Source organism: Pelophylax lessonae, assembly GCF_965119305.1.
Source record: "Pelophylax lessonae genome assembly, chromosome: 10".
Lineage (NCBI taxonomy): Eukaryota > Metazoa > Chordata > Amphibia > Anura > Ranidae > Pelophylax > Pelophylax lessonae.
Genome location: NC_138777.1, coordinates 17,447,973 through 17,467,882, shown reverse-complemented (window position 1 = coordinate 17,467,882; position 19,910 = coordinate 17,447,973). Strand labels below are relative to the sequence as shown.

The 19,910-nt window shown below is 45.1% G+C and overlaps 1 protein-coding gene across 4 annotated transcripts in view; it reads right to left on the bottom strand.

The window, feature by feature from the left end:
* Positions 1-10,316: 10,316 nt before the first annotated feature.
* The window catches only part of SBF2 (SET binding factor 2), a 645,230-nt gene continuing 635,636 nt past the window's right edge, over positions 10,317-19,910 (bottom strand). For all 4 annotated transcript variants that reach the window (XM_082270857.1, XM_082270858.1, XM_082270859.1 and 1 more), the window contains 2 exons: positions 18,530-18,661; positions 10,317-10,590 (listed from right to left, as the gene is read on the bottom strand). In XM_082270857.1, coding sequence (XP_082126983.1) covers positions 10,492-10,590; positions 18,530-18,661 — 231 coding nt within the window. In that variant the 3' untranslated portion in view covers positions 10,317-10,491. The remainder of the gene's footprint in view (positions 10,591-18,529; positions 18,662-19,910) is intronic.

Genomic DNA, 19,910 nt, shown 5'->3' with positions numbered 1-19,910 from the left:
TGTGCACTTTTGATGGTGCCATTTGATGGAATAGTGTCCCATTGCTGGTGTCAGCAACAGGAATTATGCACCATTGTTGGTGTTAGCAACAGGAATAGTGTCCCAAGGGTTGGATAAAGGCAAGCAAAGAGCAACATCCAGCCCCCGGCCTTCAGTTTGTAGACCGCTGGTCTAATTCCATTCATTTTATGATCCCAATAAAACTAACTTTAAAGTTGAACTCTAGGGCGGCTGTAAAAAAGCCAAGATATAATGCTTGTTTTGTCAAGGGGGGCTTAAATAGGGTGTAATACATACTTTACTCCATGTTCCTGCAGGAAAACAGGTTCCCCAGAAGCTGATCCTCCTCCCTGGCTGCACCCTTGCTAACATCACTGCATACAACACAGGACCAGTGGTCAATCAGTGGTACTGCTTTACAGTATATAAGGTGACATTTAGGGTCTGCTCACATTCTGGGGTGAAGAACACTGGCGTGGCAGCTGCCAAAGAATTGAGGTGTAAGGTAAGTATTACTCAATAATCAGTATGTCCTCTATATGCGTTCGGAGGGAAGGGGGTGTGGGCTGTCACTATTTATTTTTGTGTCCAGCCACAAATTCAGATTTAAAGTAGACCCGTAACCTTAGAATAAACTTTGAATGTCGCTGAAAGCTGGGAGTTACATTCCAAAGACCCAGAGGCAGAGGGGTGCAGACTGCCAAAATGCCCATCCAGAGAAATGCATGTGTCAAGTGAGAAAAACACCGCTCTCCCAACCAGCCACCATAGCATTAGGAATCAGGATAGACTTCAGCCTGCAAGTCCCCCCCAAAAGGCCACATACTCTGACGCATTTCACCTCGCCTATCAGAAAGAAACAGGCTGAAGTCTTGTAGGCTGAAGCTGATCTTGATTCCTATGCTATAATGGCAGGTCGGGAGAGTGGCGTCCTTCTCACTTGATTTAAAGTAGACCTGTTAGCGGTCCCCTTCAGAAGTACAGTAATGGTGTTTTTCCACTGCATGGAACCGAACGGTACAGCTCACTTTGCGCTTTTCCACTGCTGGTACCGCATGGTACGGTGTAGGAACGGTTTGGTACGCTACGGTGGCGCTTTTCCACTACATGGAACCTAACGGTACGGCTCGCTTTAACAGTACCACCTCGGTTGTGGTTCCAAGAGTACCAATACCATATCCCACAATCCTTTGCATGCAGCCTTGACTGTTTGTCACTACTAGCCACTGATTGGTCAGAGAATCGTTGTTATCCCACCCCCTTACTACTTTAGTGGAAAAGCAAACCATACCAAAACTGTACCGAACCGTTCCAACACCGTACCATGCGGTACCAAGCAGGGCCGAGTGGAGCTGAGTCGGTACTTGCAGTTGAAAAGTGCCATAAAAGACCTTTATAAGACCAGGACCTGATGGTACCTGATATTGCTTTTTTAGTAGCCAGAAAAGCCTCTTCCATGCTCCTTCCTGGTCCTGGTTTTACCTTATTACTTTGAATTTGGGACTAATGCCTCGTACACACGCATCGATAGTGGGCCGTGAATTTTCGGCCAACGTCCGATCGGCCCATTTTCGGCTTGTTAATATGATGCTTTCGACAACCGACTCCGACTTTTCGGCCAAATAAAATCTGGTGTGCAGGCTATAAAATTTTTGTTGGCCGTCAACACAACGGCCGAATTTCCGTCAGTCAGTACAGATTTCGGCAGACAAAAATCTGATGAGCAAGACTGGGCATGCTCATAGAAGAAAAAACACACAGAAAGTAAACCATCACATGACATCACTTCTGAAGTAGATTTTTGTTGGCAGAGAAAATTCGTGTGCAGTCTAGGCACATTCCAACCAACAAAACACAACTCTGGACAAAAGTCGGCCGATCGGTCGGCCGATAATCGTTGCGTGTGTACGAGGCATTAGTCCCACCCCTGATATTAAACCACAGGTTACAAAAGCACACAGATTTGCTTAAAGCCCTGTACACACGCACAGATTGTTGGCATACCGATCGGTCGTCTTTTGTCCAGTGTTGTTTGTTGGTTGAAATGTGCTCTAGACTTTCACTGGACTTTTGTTGGCCAACAAAAACCAACTTCAGAAGTGATGTCATGCGCTGGTTTACTTTCCGTGTGTTTTTTCTTCTCTGAGCATGCCCAGTCTTGCTCATCTGATTTTTGTCTGCCGAAATCTGTACTGACTGAGGAACAATCGGCCGTTCTTTGTTGGCCAACAAAAATTTTATAGCATGAACACCAGATTTTTTTCGGCCGCAAATTCGCAGTTGGTTGTCGGAAGCATCATACTAACAAGCCTACAATCAGCAGATCGGACGTTGGTCGACAATTTACGGCCAACAATCTGTGCGTGTGTACGGGGCTTTAGGCTACAGAGCCAGGATGAACATTTCTCATCTGCCTGAAAACAGCCTGTGATAAAATATTGTATGTCTATAGGACATACCTCAATCTTGTAGGATGGATAGTCTCTATTCAGGCTGTAAATAGGATGAAAGTTATTGGGTGGATTTATGGCCAACAGTAGTAGGCTTGTTAAGTGTGGGGAAGCAAATAAACCTGCAAAAGACTATAGTTCTCTCTAAATACAAATAATGAGGCCGTTGCATTGCACTCTTACTATCCTTTTAAGGAAGTCTAACCTTGTGCTGGCTGGCCATATTGGGATTTGTAGGACACTGGAGCCCTCAGGCCTACACTAAGCTGGTTGAACATTTAATCATCACGTGGAACCAAAATGCAAGACACGCAGCCTGTCATTCCCTAGGCGTTGCTGGAATGTGGTACCCGCCGACTCACCTACTTTCCTTGCTGTCAGAGGGGACATAATTCTCTAATATTACACAGACCAACATTCCTGTCTGATCCACCAAGTCACTTAGGTGTCATGTGTCTTCAATTAAACCCCACAGGAAGGTGATGTCCAGGATTGCTCAAATCTCAGCTAACGACAGTGATGAATTTACTGGCTTCAATCAAAGGAATGTGCCTCCAAATCTTATGACTTTGTCTCGATAAAGTTTAATAGTCTGGAATTGGTTGGGGTAACATGGAAAAATTTTTTCTTCAAAGTAATAATCCTTTCAAACCTCTTTCAAGAACAATCTGAAATATGTTTGTGACTTCATTGCTTGAATGTTAAAAGGTTATTAAAGATTATGAAGGACGGCTCCATGAAATGTAGCTGTTTTTGTCCTGTGGAATGCAAACAATGTCATTTCACTTGGAGCCACTTAATTGAAACCTTAAATGTAGCAGTGGCAAGTTTTGCTGAAACTTTAGTTTCTATTCAGCCTGTCAGGAGATATGGGTTTTGGCTTAGGTTCTTTATAAATAAAAATTATATGGAAAAATATCCCATCCAAATGCCAACTCTGTGGTTAGGTGATTAGTGGTCAGCTGGAATAACGCGTCTTCTATCCCTCCCGAAATCCATGTATTGTAGATATCCACATCGGTAGTTAAATCACATTACTGAGAAATGAACTGCACCTTAAAGCCTAGTACACACGCAACGAATTTCCGCCGACCGGTCGTCCGTCTTTTGTCCAGAGTGGTGTTTTGTTGGTTGGAATGTGCCTAGACTGCACACGAATTTTCCCGCACGACAAAATTCTACTTCAGAAGTGATGTCATGTGTTGGATTGCTTTCTTTGTGTTCTTTCTTCTCTGAGCATGCCCAGACTTGCTCATAAGATTTTTCCCTGACAAAATCAGTACTGACTGCACGAAAATCGGATGTGTTTTGACGGAGGACAAAATTTTTTTTAGCCTGCAAATCAGAATTTTTTCGGCCGAAAAGTCGGAGTCGGTTGTCGGAAGCATCGTACTAACAAGCCGAAAATCGGCAGATTGGTCGTCGGACCAAAATTCCCGGCCGAATTTCGACACATGTGTACGGGGCTTTAGTGAGATTTGAGGATAACGTTGTGCAACACTGAGCTAGAAGTAGCAGAAAGGTGGATGGTCCATTGGTAAATCCAGAGACATTAGGTGAAGATCATTGATCAAAAAGTCCTTTATGAATAGTTGTCTGTTGAGGGATGTTTGAGTAGTTGGTGCCTTTTAGGTAATTCTGAAAATGTAGCTTTGATGTGGAAAATACCAGTTCTTTTATACAATGTCCTGAGCTTTTAAGCTACATTTCTGCTGTGCACAAGGTCATTTAGGGTGCTATGCCTCTGCCTGCTAGTCTCACCAGATTTAGGCATGGCTAGGTCTGCTAGCACAGACAATGGCATTAAAATAAATACAAGAACATTTTATAATACATTATACAGCTTACCAGGCTACCGAGTTGGTCACTGCTTTCTTTGCTGGATTCCCTTGCTTTTAAATAACTCATTCTCTGGATTTGTGTTTCCTCTTCTCTCCTCTCCTGCTGCTTCCTCATCATTACTCCACCAGTCATTAGATCACCAGTCTTCAAGAAGCAAAGACCATTCACCAAGATGGCTGCCTCCACACAGAGACATAGTGCAGAACTAGACAAAGTCAGTAATGGGGATACAGCACATATAGCCTTTTGCTCGCATTTTTTTGGGCACAGCTTTCACAATACAAGTCCTCAATAGATGCTTAAGGGCTCTTTCACACGGGCGTTCCGTATGTCCGTATATCACCCCATCCGTTTGCGGGTATTATACGGACATAATGCGTGTCAATGGGATTGCGGAAGTCAGCGGATGACCATCCGCTGACATCCAATTTGCGTCCTTTCAGTTCTGTTCCGTTTTTTGGAACGGAACAGAACCCTATTTTTCTTCCGTTAAAAAAACGGAATGGATGCAAAATCGGATGTAGGCGGTGTCATCCGCTGACACCTGCAATCCCCATAGACATGCATTATGTCAGTATTTCATCCGCAAACGGATGGGATGATATCCGGACATATGGAGCGGATGACACAAGTGTCATCCGTGTCCGTGAAAAAAAAAAAAGCGTCGCAGCGGAAGAAATCGGAGCGGCCGTGTGAAAGAGCCCTTAAGCGGCATTTCGCAATACTACTACATATTACATACTGTAGCTGCCCACTTTTATTATTAGGACACTTACCGGTCCTGGAATCCAGCGATGTCAGCACCCCAGCCGATATTTCCATCTGGTGCTGCCACTGCCATTGCTGTTAAGGGAACCCGGCAGTGAAGCCTTGCGGCTTCACAGCCGGTTTCCTTCTGCCCATGTGCGAAGTGCTCTATTACTGGCCTAGTAGCAAGGAAGGATGAGGGGGGGCCGAACTACTGACGTACTTAGGGGCGGCGAGGTATGTAGGAAGTGGGGACAGGGTTCCTCCTCGAAAGGTGCCAAATGTGGCACTGGAGGGGGCAGGAATCAGATATGCGCAAGTTCCACTTTTGGGCTTTAAGCAGGCCATACATGGATCAAAATTTGGCTGGATCAGCAGGGAGTGGTCAAATTTCGAGCCATGTATGGCCAGTCTGATAGTACCCAAGCTGATCCAATATATCAGGGGTGTAAAACTCAAGTTTAATCGCGGGCCGCATCAGCATTATTATTGCCCTCAAAAGGGCCAGTTGTATCTGTAAGACTAGATGTCCAGAGCATCCCCTACCCTTGCATAAGACATCAAGAGCCTCTTCACCATTAGAGGTTGAGTTCCCCACCCTCTCTTACATCACAGTGCACTCCCCTTACCTTGTGCTGCTGCTGGGAAGAAGCTGGAGGCAATGCTTGGAGCAGAAAGTACAGGGTCTGGAGAAGGACCAGAGAAGGGCTGGAGCTCTCCTGCAGCTGCAAGAGAGATGTGAGGGCCACATAGAATGACCTGAAGGCCCGGATTTGGCCTGCGGGCCTTGTGTTTGACACATGTGCAATATATGTTATATATCACAGCCTACCAGGTGTTAGATGTGATTTACTGCATTCGTTTTTTTTTTTTAGACTATTCAGGCTTATTAAATGTTCTGGAAGTACAGAGACCAGGGTCTACGTAAATTCCTGTGTGCTGAACTGAAATCCTAAACAGATACAGAGGATATGTTCACCTTTTGTAACATGTTACACTCATATTCAGGGTGTAACATGTTACTTTAGGACCAGCCCCTGAACCTCCCCGATCCCCTATTGTGACCGCCCGGCTGCATCATTTATTCACAGAGTTCTGTCAATGGGAAACTACAAGTACAGGCAGCCTTTGCGGCTTTTTGATTGTAGTTCTCAATTAACTACCACGGCACTGTTGAGCGCTATGGTAATTCATTGATTGTTTCTGTGTGAAACTGCCTGGCTGTACAATGTACAGGATGACAGCTCACACTGACAGTCTGCAGGATTTGTGCATGGCACCGGATAGCTGGTGCAATGCTTTCCAGGCTCTTATTTAAAAAAAAAAAAAAAGAAAGAAAAATGGTCAATGAACATTTTTTACCTGCAAAAAGTATGGCATTTATTATTAATTTATTTTTGCATGTACTACTTTTTCAAATCGGCACGGCACTCCAAAGTCGGCGTTGGACAGATTTGAACAGTGCCATTGCCGGCAATAGGATGCAACTTGTCCTGTCAAGTCGCTCCAATGTGAACGGGGGCTTAATCTATTAGAGCAGGTGCCTCCCATGGACCACTACATGATTTTATCTGGCATTCATCTAGGGTCAGTGGTGTATTCTCAACGTGCACAGAGTTAGGGTCAGCAGAGGTTGCTTATGGTCTCTTCTGATGGAAGGGGGGACTCTGTTGGGGAGCCTGATGCCAAGGGGGACTTTGTTGGGGAGCCTGATGCCAAGGGGGACTCTGTTGGGGAGCCTGATGCCAAGGGGGACTCTGTTGGGGAGCCTGATGCCAAGGGGGACTCTGCTGGGGAGCCTGATGCCAAGGGGGACTCTGTTGGGGAGCCTGATGCCAATGGGCGACTCTGTTGGGGAGCCTGATGTAAAGGGGGACTCTGCTGGGTAGCCTGATGCCAAGGGGGACTCTGCTGGGTAGCCTGATGCCAAGGGGGACTCTGCTGGGTAGCCTGATGCCAAGGGGGACTCTGCTGGGGAGCCTGATGTAAAGGGGGACCCTGATCAGGATTTTTTTTGCCTGTGAATATTTTTAAAATAAACAATGTGGCCCCATTACTGAAAAGTTTGGAGACCCCTGTTCTAGAGTGTGATCCCAGACTGCCTACATAGACAGCATGTGAGAAAATCACCAAGTGCTTCCCGTACTTTATTTGCGAATGATCTACAACAACAACATTTATACTCACTGCATATAAGATTTATTTACAGCAATTTATCGGCAGTATATTTATTACAAGATGTTTAGCTTACATGTCATAACAAATACACAAAAATTGTTAAAACGGGTTAAAAAATAGTTTACATTTTTTTTTTCCTTAAACATAAACTACTGAACCAGAAAATCTGTTTCTTTACAAAGTACATAAAAAAACAATAACAAAAAAAAAAAAAAAATGACTTCATATACAAAAGAAAGAACATGTGCAAAGTGTCAGTTTCACCTACGCCAATTGTGATACAAAAAACTTCACACGTGCCTTCATTTGGGGGGTAAAATGAAAATTCTAGTTGGCAGAATTTTTTTTTTTTAAAAACTTCATTTGGCACTGAAGAGGACACCGACAACTCATTAAAAACAAAAAAATATAACGTTGTGGTCATAAGTTAATAGGATTGGCTTGGTCAGTATAACGATAGAACCCGCTACGTCGGGAAACTGGTGGTGGGAATGCGGAAAATTTGATAATAAATTTACACACGCAGCTTGGTCCGAGACGTAAGAAGATACAAAAAATTATTTATATACAGTACAAACTTTGTCATAGAAGATAAACATATTAACAGTTCAAACTTACTCCAGTCAAGTGATATTACAAGTGGTCATATAAGTATTTTTACTTTTTTTGACAAAAAAAAAAAATACAAATAAAAGAAAAAAAATTAAATAAAAACAGATTTCGTTACAGAGGAATTAATCAGGAATGTCCAAATATTTTTTTTTTATTTTTATTTTGGCAAAAATTATGTACATATTGGATTTAAGTTGATCCTTCCTTTCCGTCCTTCATGAATTTAAGTGCATGTGCTTGCATTAAATTGTGTAGTGCATTTTCAATGAATGTACAATGAGAAGCTGGCCCCGCCTTCGGCGGTTAGCAGTTCGGTCCCCACCTACTGATTCTTCCTATACTATTCTGCAGGTGTGCGACTCTTTCTGATGTGACAAGTATACTATTAGAAAATGAAAAACAAAAAGAAACCACCACACCGCACTGACACTACGGACTGATTGAGGCTAGTTGTTGAGCTACTAAAAATAAAAAATAAAATAAAAACTGTACAGTGTTCTGTAAACTTGTCAGTCTGACTACATCAGACCTACTTGTCCTGCCCCAAAATCAACTTCAAGTCCTCATTGACCCTATCGTAGTAAACATATTGGGAATGTATTAAACTGCATAATACTTTATTTGAAGGCTTAAAATCTCCACAATTCTGCTATGTTCTATAGTGTAAGGCAGAGAAACAATACGCTTTGTAAATTAGTGGTAAATTAACCGTCTTGGTTCCTTATGTTGGCCCAGGTGTTCAAATAGTCAGTTATGTCAAATGTTTCCTGCTTCCATGGGAAAGCCAGATCCATGGCTGCTGACAGGGTACGGAGGGGGGGGGGGGGGGGTTAGCCAGGCCCGGCGTAGCTTTCTTTCTGGTGTGGCTCTCCAAGGGGAAGATAGGGGATCTAGGCCCAGGTCTGTCGTAGCTTTCTTTCTGGTGTGGCTCTCCAAGGGGAAGATGGGGGAGCTAGGCCCAGGTCTGGCGTAGCTTTCTTTCTGGTGTGGCTTTCCAAGGGGGAGATGGGGGAGCTAGGCCCAGGCCTGGCGTAGCTTTCTTTCTGGTGTGGCTTTCCAAGGGGAAGATGGGGGAGCTAGGCCCAGGTCTGTCGTAGCTTTCTTTCTGGTGTGGCCTTCCAAGGGCACAGTGGGGGAGTATGTAAAGAGAGCCAAATAGCCTCCCCAGTTTAATGTCAATCCCATCTCCAGGAGGCTCCTTGACTCTCTAAATCTGATGGGTTCTTCTGACCCCTTTCTCAACCTTTATACCTCAGTGGAACGCTTGAAATTATTTTCAGATCTCAAGGAACCCCTGGTAAGATTAGTCCATTGGGGTATTGGGAAAATTCCCCTTATATTGGTGGTGGCATATGGGAAGAATGCTCCCATCAAACACCGTCAACGTTTTTAGTGCAACTACAGTGGTTGCCACACAACGCGTTGACTGTGTTTTGTACTATTCTGTGAGCAGTAAATATCATCTTTATGGAAAATCTACTTCTGTGCTTCTCCTTCACATTCGGGCGCCTCTGCTAACATCACTTTACCATTTTTTTTGGGGCTCAAAGACCTCTTCCTGTGAATACACTGGAATCCTGAGACCGCAGAGCAGACCCACCAAGCCATCAAGTGCAAGCTTTCTCTGCACAGGGACAGTCATATTCCGGTTTCAGACCAGGGTTCTGATCCCCCATTAGGGAGCTCAGCATCACCACCGATGTGAGTACCCCATCCCATTTTACCTTCTCTTCCTGTATTTCAACCAATTATTTGATAAACAACGACACTTTAAGGAACTCTACCCCGGCCTATGTCTTTTTTACTCGTTATCTTTGGAGGCATCCCAGTTTCACTCCCCTTACAGTGGTGCCCAGAATGACTCCCTTGCAGTCATGCAACTGGCTCTGCCAAGTGGTGTTGCACCAGGAACTATGCTGGTACCATCAGATGGGAGGTCAGTTAGCTACAGCCCAGGGAACCCCTACCCCCCCCCCCCCCCCCAGGGTTCCATGGAACCCTGGTTGAGAATGGCTGTTCTATCTAAAGCTGCTTGACTTGTGTGACTGCTTTCTCCATAGCTATGTATGCCAGACACATGCTTCAGAGCCCATTGTGTCATTTGTAGGTGTGGGAAAATGAGGTGGTGGCGGGATTGGGTCCTGTCAGGTAGACTGAATGGGGCCCCATGATTTCTCACAGCAGGCCTAGCCAGATCTATAGGAACGTGCTGGAGGAGACCCTTGGCCATGATAAAAATGTGAACCTTTCCCGGAGAAACCAAATTCTTCAAACCCCTGTAACAACATGAAGAATCAAGACTAGAAATACATATTACTTTCAATATTGATGATTCCACAGCCCTTTCATAAGATACAGGAGTTCTTAGAAGGGTGGAGATACCTTTTAAGCTCCCAAAGTGTGACCTTCACCTGTAACAATGTAATAATACTTGCGGAGTGCCCGTGTGGCAGTAAGCTGCCTTGGCGCTACAAATGAGGAATTCTCCAAGCCGCCCCCACAAGGAGGAACTTTTGAGGACCCTGTAACGCTCTGGAGATGTTGGCTACCTGAAAGGAAGGGGTCCTTCAAAAATGCACAATACAAAAAAATAAAAACTCCTTCTAATAATAAGAGGAGATATGGCTAGCGCTATCCCAGAGAAGGCGGTCTGTGCGGCATCCTAGGCGTCCGATATACAGCTCTGGATCTTGTCCATCCACTGCTGGGCACTTTGTGCGTCCTGAGCGCAGAAACTGTACACCCGCTTGCTGGTTTTTACCTGCGGAGAAAAATTAGGGGGATCATCAGATACATCATATAAGATGAACAAAAGCTTGTTTTCCAGGTATTGTAAATAAAACATCTAAGCACCCTGCCTCAGTCCTGATGCAAGGAGTGGGTTGGCTCTTGGGAGGAGTTATGTGAATATCAGGATGTCTCAATCAGTGGCGTCGCTATGGGGGTGCGGACCACACCCAGGTGACACCTGGGCTGCCAATAAGGGGGTACCACTGGGCCTCCTGTAGGGGGCTGAAACAGCAGGGGGGCAGTACAGCGGGACAGGAGGACTATTATAGAATGATGCACTGTGTCTGTCTTTCCCTCTAGCAGCTGAAAGCCAGTTTAAACCCTCTTCCTCCCACCCGCTGCCAGCTGCTGGAGGGAGAGAGACAGACACAGTGCATCAGTCTGTAATTGTCCTCCCGCCATGCCACACCGATCCCCTTCCCTATTCGCCCGGGTCCCCCCCTCATCCCCGTGCAGCGCCTCCGGCTTCCCACTTCCGCTGGCTGCTGCGGGCGCATAGGATAGAGAGTGGCGGAAGAGGCTGGCAAATGTCTTTAATGGGCACCTTCTTTTTCTGGATTGGACACAGTAAGGGAAAGGTACAGATCGCTCCTGTGTCCAGTTATAACTGAGCATAGTTAACTGTGTTTACCATCCTTCAGTTTATGAATTAACAAAAGCCTCTGTGTCCTGAGGCTACAGAGAAAGGAATGGAAGAATCTGTGTCCTCAATTCCTTTCTCTATCTCAAAGATGAGATGTCAGGGGTCTGTTTGGACCCCTGATATTTCATCCAACCTCCCTCAACAGCACTGTAGAAAAAAAAAAATTAAATCTACGAAAAAATAATATAACAAAATTGTAATTTTTGTAAATTGGATGATGTAGTTGTGTGCGACACCATGTTTTACAGCACCAGGTGACACCAACCCTAGTGACGCCACTGGTCTCAATGTAGATTGTGGATGTCATTCTGGAGAAGTGGGCGTACCTAGGCAGGGCGTTTCTGGATTTTCAAGCACACCATTCTAGGTTTTGCACATACAGTAAAACCCTGGTTTACGAGTAACGTAAGTTTACGAGCATTTTGAAAGACGAGCAAAGTTTTTTTTAAATGTTGCCTTGATTTGTGAGCACGGTCTTGATATAGGAGCAATATACAAGCAGTAGATTTAATGTAAACAAAAAAAAAAAGAATTACACTCACAATGTTAATGACTATGGTGCAATTCCAAAGGTGCTTGGCCAGAGGTTTGGGAGCGCTGGTGGCTCCCAGCGCTTCTTGCAGAACTCAGAGACACTCCCAGCTATGTGGGCGGACGTAACGCGTATTCTGAGCACCCAGAAGTGAAGTCAACAGTTCCCGAGTGTCTCCAAGTTCTGCATGAATCGCTGGGAGCCACCAGCGCCCCCGGACCTCTGGCCATATACAGACCTGTAACACTGTACACCAGAGGCTTTACTGTACCGTACATATACACCAGCGGCTTTAGAATTGCACCAGACTCCTTATCATTATGAGTGTACTGTAATATTTTCTTTTTTTTTTTTTACAAAAGGAACTGTGGATTGAGAGCCTGGTCATAATGGTATATGATGGGGTGCCGCAAAGTGCAGGTTAATTTGTTTTATTTTTACAGTACACTTTATACTATATTTTGTATTGCCGTAATCATTTTTATATGAATGAATGGTTGTGGAAGGAATCATCTGAGTTTCTATTATTTCTTATGGGGAAATTCGCTTTGATATACGAGTGCTTTGGATTGCAAACATGCTTCGGGAACGAATTGTTGCTCGCAATCCAAGGTAAAACTTTGCTCGCAATCCAAGGTAAAACTGTATGTGATACAGAGCCTCAAGAACTTAGATCCAATGAATGAATGGGGCGAGCCTGGGACATTAAGGAACACTAGATGATGCTGGACTTCCTCCAGCCAGGAAATGAGGTGGGGCTCTCCCTGACATGCTTCAGTTTTTAATACACAATGTAAGAAGCCAACAGTGTGCAGTAAGCAGTTTCAGTCCGGGAAAGAAACCTGAACTATGAAAGGCTACAGGTAAGCCTGGAGGTCGCTTTTAAACAGTGACTCCATTATTAGGACATCATTCAAGTGATATCTTCTGATAAACATGTCACTCGTGTTGTTTACTTGTGGAACGGAGGTTTTGCAACACACAACCACCCCCGAAGATGTACAGTCTATGGTTTATTTTTAGCAAGACGATGTCCTAAAGAACCTGTCTCCGTGTCTGTACATACCTATCACATGACATGGGTCAGGCACAAACTGTCCCGGGACCCCATGATTCCTGCAAACCTTGGCTCTACCATTCCTAGCAAACAATATAAATCTGACAGATCACATGTGTACTGTACTGGTTTCTATAGACACGGCTCTATTTCTGCCTTCTCCCGAGTGGACAGTGATGTCATGACTTGGAATTCTTTGGGGCCCCACCCTACAATTCTACAGATCCCAGATGGCATCTGGAAAGAAGCCCCGAGATGTGAGCATCCTGCAGGAATGTATTGTTTCACTTCTCTATCTGCTTCCAATTACACGGCGAGATTTCTTCACATATCTCCCCATCCCGAATGACAAGCTGAAAACATGCACAGCCGGCATCTGATTGGTGATAAATTGGCGATCGCATAAACACAACAGACGCATCTGATCAATGCACAACAAGTTTAAAGGTGTGTGTCTCAAAACTTAAAAATGAAGGGGATGTGAGGGACCTGCACAGGGGGTTCAGTTTGTCAGCCAGGTAATGTCCCAGGACACACCATGGCTTAAAACGCCTTTTTTGTCTTGCGTTCTGGGAACACCAAGTGCTGGTGCAGGCCAGATTCTTCTCACCCCAGTGAAGGCTACCTGATGTCCCTGAGACAGACAAAGCAGCTGCTTTGCATAAATCACATGCCAGAAAAGGTGTAAATAAGGTAGCTTTGCTACATTTGCACATTCTAAATGATTCCTGGGCAGAATCAGCAGGTCATTAGATACTTTGATGGGTGTTTTGAGCTGCTCTAAATAGTGTGCTCTGCCTTTGCAGAAGGAACTCCGACTTGGAGCTTACACAGGGCTAACTTTTCCTCACTCTTGGCTGGTAGGCATCAAAGTGAACCTGGTTCTTTGCCCTGCATGGATAAAGCACAGATTTGCATAAAGAAGATCTATCATTATCATTTTTATTTTGCAGTCAGGGTTCGTTCACATTTTTACCAATAAAATTCCATGACTTTTCCATGACTTCAAGTAAATATTCATGAACTAATGTTTCATTAAATGTTTATGTATACATGTTAAATAAGAAGAAAATCCATGTTACACCCATTTCCCTGGCATTGCTACACACCAACGTTAGCTGAAACTGCATTACCCCCATAGACTGTAAAAAAGGTTACCCCACTTAGAGAACGTCACGTGACAGATCGCGCAAAAGTTAACTATTGTAATTTAACCAATATTATCAACTATATTCAAATATACCAGAGAAAGAAAACGATTTGATGGGTGCTCCTGCTTGGGGATAAAGCTTCAGTTCAGGCAGTCATGATGGATAAGGTGCAGCCGGACTGGTATGGATGGCACAGATGCACAAATGCGGCTCTTACATCAGGGCAGCTCTTTGTTAGGCTAAAGCAACAGTCCCACAAACAGGCAGAAAAGAGAGAAAGGCGCCACTCAGTGTAGCAGATGTAAATAATTTTATGGGACACATATTAAGAAATTACATGGAGTAAGCGTCTATCTTCATAGCTCGGCGTCCTTCCGGGTCCGCGGTGTTTCTGTCCCTGAGGCTGGCCAGCAGCCGGGAGATGACACTAGGGGAGAACCAATCAGGGGACTTAGTCAGATCGAGAACGCATGCTCCGAAACCGGTTATCCCATTAGTGCGGCCCTCCAGTAAGGTATGCACTTCACCGCTGCCTCGATCTGATTGAGCCCCCTGATTGGTTCTCCCCTAGTGTCCTAGTGTCATCTCCCGGCTGCTGGGCAGCCTCAGGGACAGAAACACCGGGGACCCGGAAGGACGCCGAGCTATGAAGATAGATGCTTACCTCCATGTAATTTATTAATATGTGTCAATAAAATTATTTACTTCTGCTACACTGAGTGGCGCCTTTCTCTCAAATTTCAATGACTTTTCCAAAACTTTGTGGGTTAAATTATTTTCCAAAACTTATCCAGGCCTGGAAATTGTCGTTTTAAAATTCCATAACTTTTCCAGGTTTTTCATGACCGTACGAAACCTGTGCAGTTATGTCTTCCATGGGACAAACTATGTGGCGGATGGCTGCACTCTAAGAAATTCCAATTTATTTAAAGCAATCACATGTACAGGCAAATAGAAGCAGGGAGTGCAAGGAGAGTCAACGCGTTTCACACTGATTTAGCACTTGCTCATGCTATCAGTCTCCGTTATGAGTAAGCACTAAACCAGAATGAAACACATCAACTCTTTGCACCCCCTGCTTCTATTTGCCTGTACATGTGATTGCCTTCAATAACCTAGTATTTCATAGAGCGCATTTTTTGTCCATCCTTCAGTTGATGAGCTGGGCATTGCACCTGCGGTTACAAGGACAGCATGGGAGACCATTAGGCAGACACACCTAGTGTAGCGTGCTTTTGTGTTACATTCATCACTATTTCCCCAAGTGCTTTCAAGCCCTGGAAATTGTACCAACCGGCTCCTCTCTTGCTGTGGCTGATCTGACAACAGCTAGGAAGGTTGAATCACAGCTGCAAGAGGAATGCAGAGTGAAATGGGCCATGTCAGCCTCTGCATTCCTCTTGCCGCTGCTTGGCTCAGGAAACTGTTCACAGCCAAAACAAGCTGGAGCTATAAATTAGATATCTCTTTCAAATCTGTTTTTGGACTGGCTGCAGAAGGGGAGAGGGGCAGGCCGGACCGCCTAACTAGGGTTAGTAGACACTTTGAACTATTTGTTCTTTGTCTCACAGGGGACAGAAATATAAAATAAAAATTAACAAAATTAAAGATGTTGTCACTTTGCCCATTTGGGATACAGTGACAGTGTCTACAGACAGCCCACGTTCCCAGGCAGTTATACTTCCTGAGCCATGCTCCTACATTATCTACAAGACAGAGCTCTAGCTAATGGAGCCGGGCTTCCAGGTCCCCCAATGGACCCCCAATGGAGCCGGGCTTCCAGGTATACGTGTGACCTCCCCCACGTGACCGTGCCAGGGACTGAGCAGTCAAACATCACATCCGAACACTGTCACATGGGAGTCAATGATATCATCTACCTGCCAATCTAAAAGACCCCAAACCCCTCCTCTGCACGTAAAAGCATTCAAAACGCCAAGTTTAACTGTTTTGAATGCTGTCATTTTCATTTCCGGGTTTTTACATGGAGACCCGAATAGAGCTGAATGCGGCTTTGATCGGGTCTTAGGCGTCCGTGCAGGCTGGTTGCCGGGGTCTCCTGGTGGGACGGGAGACCCGGGCGAGCCGCGAAAGGCGGCGGGAGGGGGGACGGACGGACGCCCCCTCCTGCTCCTTGTAATGACAGCCGAGCAGCTTCTCAGCCGCATCGGTTGCCATTACAAGACAGCCAACCGTCGGCCATGGACGCCGGTACCGGGGTGATGCCTCTAACTGTAGGCATCACTCCAGTACAAGCACTTTCCGAATATCGGCAAGATCGGTAACCTTTGTGGCCGATTCCGATACATCGGGAAAAGCGCATCCCGATATATCGGCTTTGCAGATAATCGGTCGATCTCTTGATGATACCCCAATATTTATTTCCACACAGGTAAAAACACCACCTTAATCTGACCTCCATGGAATGTGCTGAGGCAGTTGATGATTGTCCAAAAAGAGGATGGGATGATGTAACTAGAACTGGGTAGGTTCTACAACCTTCACACCTCGCCTCCTATTCTAAGACAGTCTACACCAACCTTTCTTAACCTTTTCAACACAGAGGAACCCTTGAAATATTTTTTCCAGTCTCAAGAAAGACCTGCTAAAATGATTGTATCTCCAACTCATGATAGATTAGTGTGATTGTCATTGGGAAGAATGACCTCCTTATAGATAGCTAAAAAGATCAATGGTGTCAGTGGGAACTTATGTGAGAGGCAGAAATTGCTCATGGAACCCATAGCAACCTCTGGAGTAACCCTTTTTGAGAAAGGCTGATCTACACATTCCATGGTGATTGGATGAAGGCGTCTGTGGTACCCGTGTGGATATAGATGATGTTGGAGGATCTTCCCAACACTGAAGAAGCAGCTTAGGGAGGCTACAAACTGTCTTCAACGTTACAGAACAATTCCAGTTCTACTCACCATACCATGAACACCGTGTTCCCTTTAAAACAACCGGGCCTGTTTTCAGGTAAAATCGGTTGTGATGTCATCAGAATTTTCCTGTCCTAAGTAAATTCCCTAAAAATATTTCTTAATCTGATTCATTGCTGCATTTAGATTCCTAAAAACCATGGGGGCTTCGTTCTTCTTCCATTCCCTCATCCAGATCGAGTTACGGTCCTTCAGAAAACACATGTGACATGATTTATAAGGGGTTGCAATATACAGCATCCCCGTGCAGCAAATCCTCAGCTCCACCCGCCCACATGGCGGTGGCCACCCGGCTTTACATCAAACCGCTGATTGTGTAATTCGGAGATTTGTAGGGCGATTAAAGCTAAACTCTGGGGATCAAGCCTGCTTTCCACTTATAGTTCCCTCTGCCAAAGCACATTAAAACTGATTCTGATTTATCTCTTTCTTTAAAGTCGTCATTTTCCTGTTGTTCAGACAGGCACTGCACGTCCCATCCAATATAATTATTGGGGAACTGCAATTCCCAGGATTCTTTGGGAACATAGTGATGTTGCAGGCAGACAGTGCTCTATGATCTGAAGCAACTATTTGCATAGCTGATTATCAATGCCTGTGGTGGGTCATGACCGTGTCCTTTGCTGACTAAAGCAAGTGTTATGGAAACACGCCGATGCTTTCTTATAACAACTGCTCAGAGGAGGAACTGAGCCAGGAAGCCGTTCTCTGTATTAAAGTAGAATTCTAGCCTAAGCCTAACTAGTCTTAAAACTGCTCTCTCCTGCTACCTATGCTGACTAACCTGTGTAAAAAATATATGCTTCCCTTTTTTCAGTCGTGTGAAACCCGGTGTCAGCCAGCGGCGGCTGCAGGGAAGAGACGAGAGCGCTTGATAATGGCTGGGAAGTCTGGAAGCAATGATGCTCCCTTGTCCCAGCCATTCTTGGAGCTCCCTCAATGGGGGATAGGGGTGCTGGAAGTGGAGGATTTGGAGTGGGGAGAGAGGATTTTGGCTTGGAGGAGAACATTTTTTTTTGGGAGGGGGATTTGTGCTGGGAGCATATGGGGTGAGGATTTGAGCTGGTGGGGATGGGGGGGGACGACAAAGATTTGTGCTTATGCTTTTTTTTTTTTTTTTTATGGGGGGGGGGGGGCCAATTTGGCATGTTTGCCCTGGGCTCTAGGTGGCCTTGTCCCAGCTCTGCCTGTGTTCATAAATGTTTGACACAGATCAGCTCCTGGTGCAGCCTCTCATCTTGTGATTTCCTACAAAGATACAATGTTGCAGTCTGATCACAGAGGGGGACTGAGGAAATGCATCCTCTTGCCTGCAGCAGAGCAGACTGATGACATCATCTCAGCCTAGGCAGATCCACTTGGAGATCAAGGACATTTTTTTTATTGACAACAGGTGAAACTTTAAAAGGTGAGAACTGATACTGTTACTGTATATTGTGATAGGTCAGGAATTGATCTATGTAGACTTGTCTGTATTGAGCATAAATATCTAGGTTTAATCCGATCAGAAACCTTTTAACATACAACTATTGTGTATATATGTAAGTGAGTGTACAAGAATGAATAAAGCCATGACAACACTCACATCAAAGAAAGCCTTCTCATTGGCGTGTTTTGGCACTCCTATTGTTGGCGCTGCAGGAACAACGTTCTCTACGTCTGCGAGGTCGATGTGCCCCTTACAGCTCGTGTCCTCACCGGAGTCGTAATACCGCAGCTGGACCACAGACAGGAAAGAAGAGTGTTAGGGATTATATCACCATTCAACTGTATATATTTACCTACATCAGAGTCCAATTTATAAGGAATTAATCGAACTTCAGACAACCCCATGACCAGGTATAAGACGGTGTTTAAAGGTGAAGAATGTTAAAACTGGCCTCAGGTGATACACAGAGATTAACCACTTCAATACTGCGCCATAGCCAAAAAACGGCTACAGTACGGCCAATCATAGCTGATCACATTTATCTGCATTCTTTTCCACACGTCTGAGGAAAGGCGAGCCAATAACCGGTAAGTGTGACAGGGGATATTTACACAGATAATCAGTGCAGCCCCAACAGTGCCAATCAGTGGCCATCAGTGCAGCCTCACCAGTGCGCATCAGTGCAGCCTCACCAGTGTGCATCAGTGCAGCCTCACCAGTGCACATCAGTGCAGCCTCACCAGTGCGCATCAGTGCAGCCTCACCAGTGCGCATCAGTGCAGCCTCACCAGTGTGCATCAGTGCAGCCTCACCAGTGCGCATCAGTGCAGCCTCACCAGTGCAGCCTCAACAGATCCCATCAGGATATCCTCAAAATTGCGCATCCGTCAGTGCAGCCTCACAAACGCCCATCGGTACAGCCTCGCCAGTGCGCATCAGTCGGCGCAGCCTCACCAGTGCGCATCAGTCAGTGCAGCCTCACCAGTGCGCATCAGTGCAGCCTCACCAGTGCAGCCTCAACAGATCCCATCAGGGTATCCTCAACAGTGCGCATCAGTCAGCGCAGCCTCAACGGTGCCCATCAGTGCAGCCTCGATAGTGCCCATCAGTGCAGCCTCGACAGTGCCCATCAGTCCATGCAGCCTCACCAGTGCCCATTAGTGAAAAAGAAAAAATACTTATTTGCTAAAAAATTATAACAGAAACTATGAAAAACGATTTTTCTGTTCTGTTTTTTTTTTTAATTGTTTAGCAAAAAATAAAAAACTGTGGTGGTGATTAAATATCACCAAAAAAAAGCTTGATTTGTTGGAAACAAATGCTAAAAATATCATATGGGTACAGTGTTGCATGACCGCGCAATTGCCATTCAAAGTATGACAGCGCTGAAAGCTGAAAATTGGTTTTGGCAGGAAGGGGGTGAAAGTGACTGGTATTGAAGTGGTTAAACAAATCCTCCTATATAAGTTGTACCTGTTTATATGAAGCATCTTTTCTCTATGGCCATACAAAGTGCAGAATTTATACAGCTTGTCTA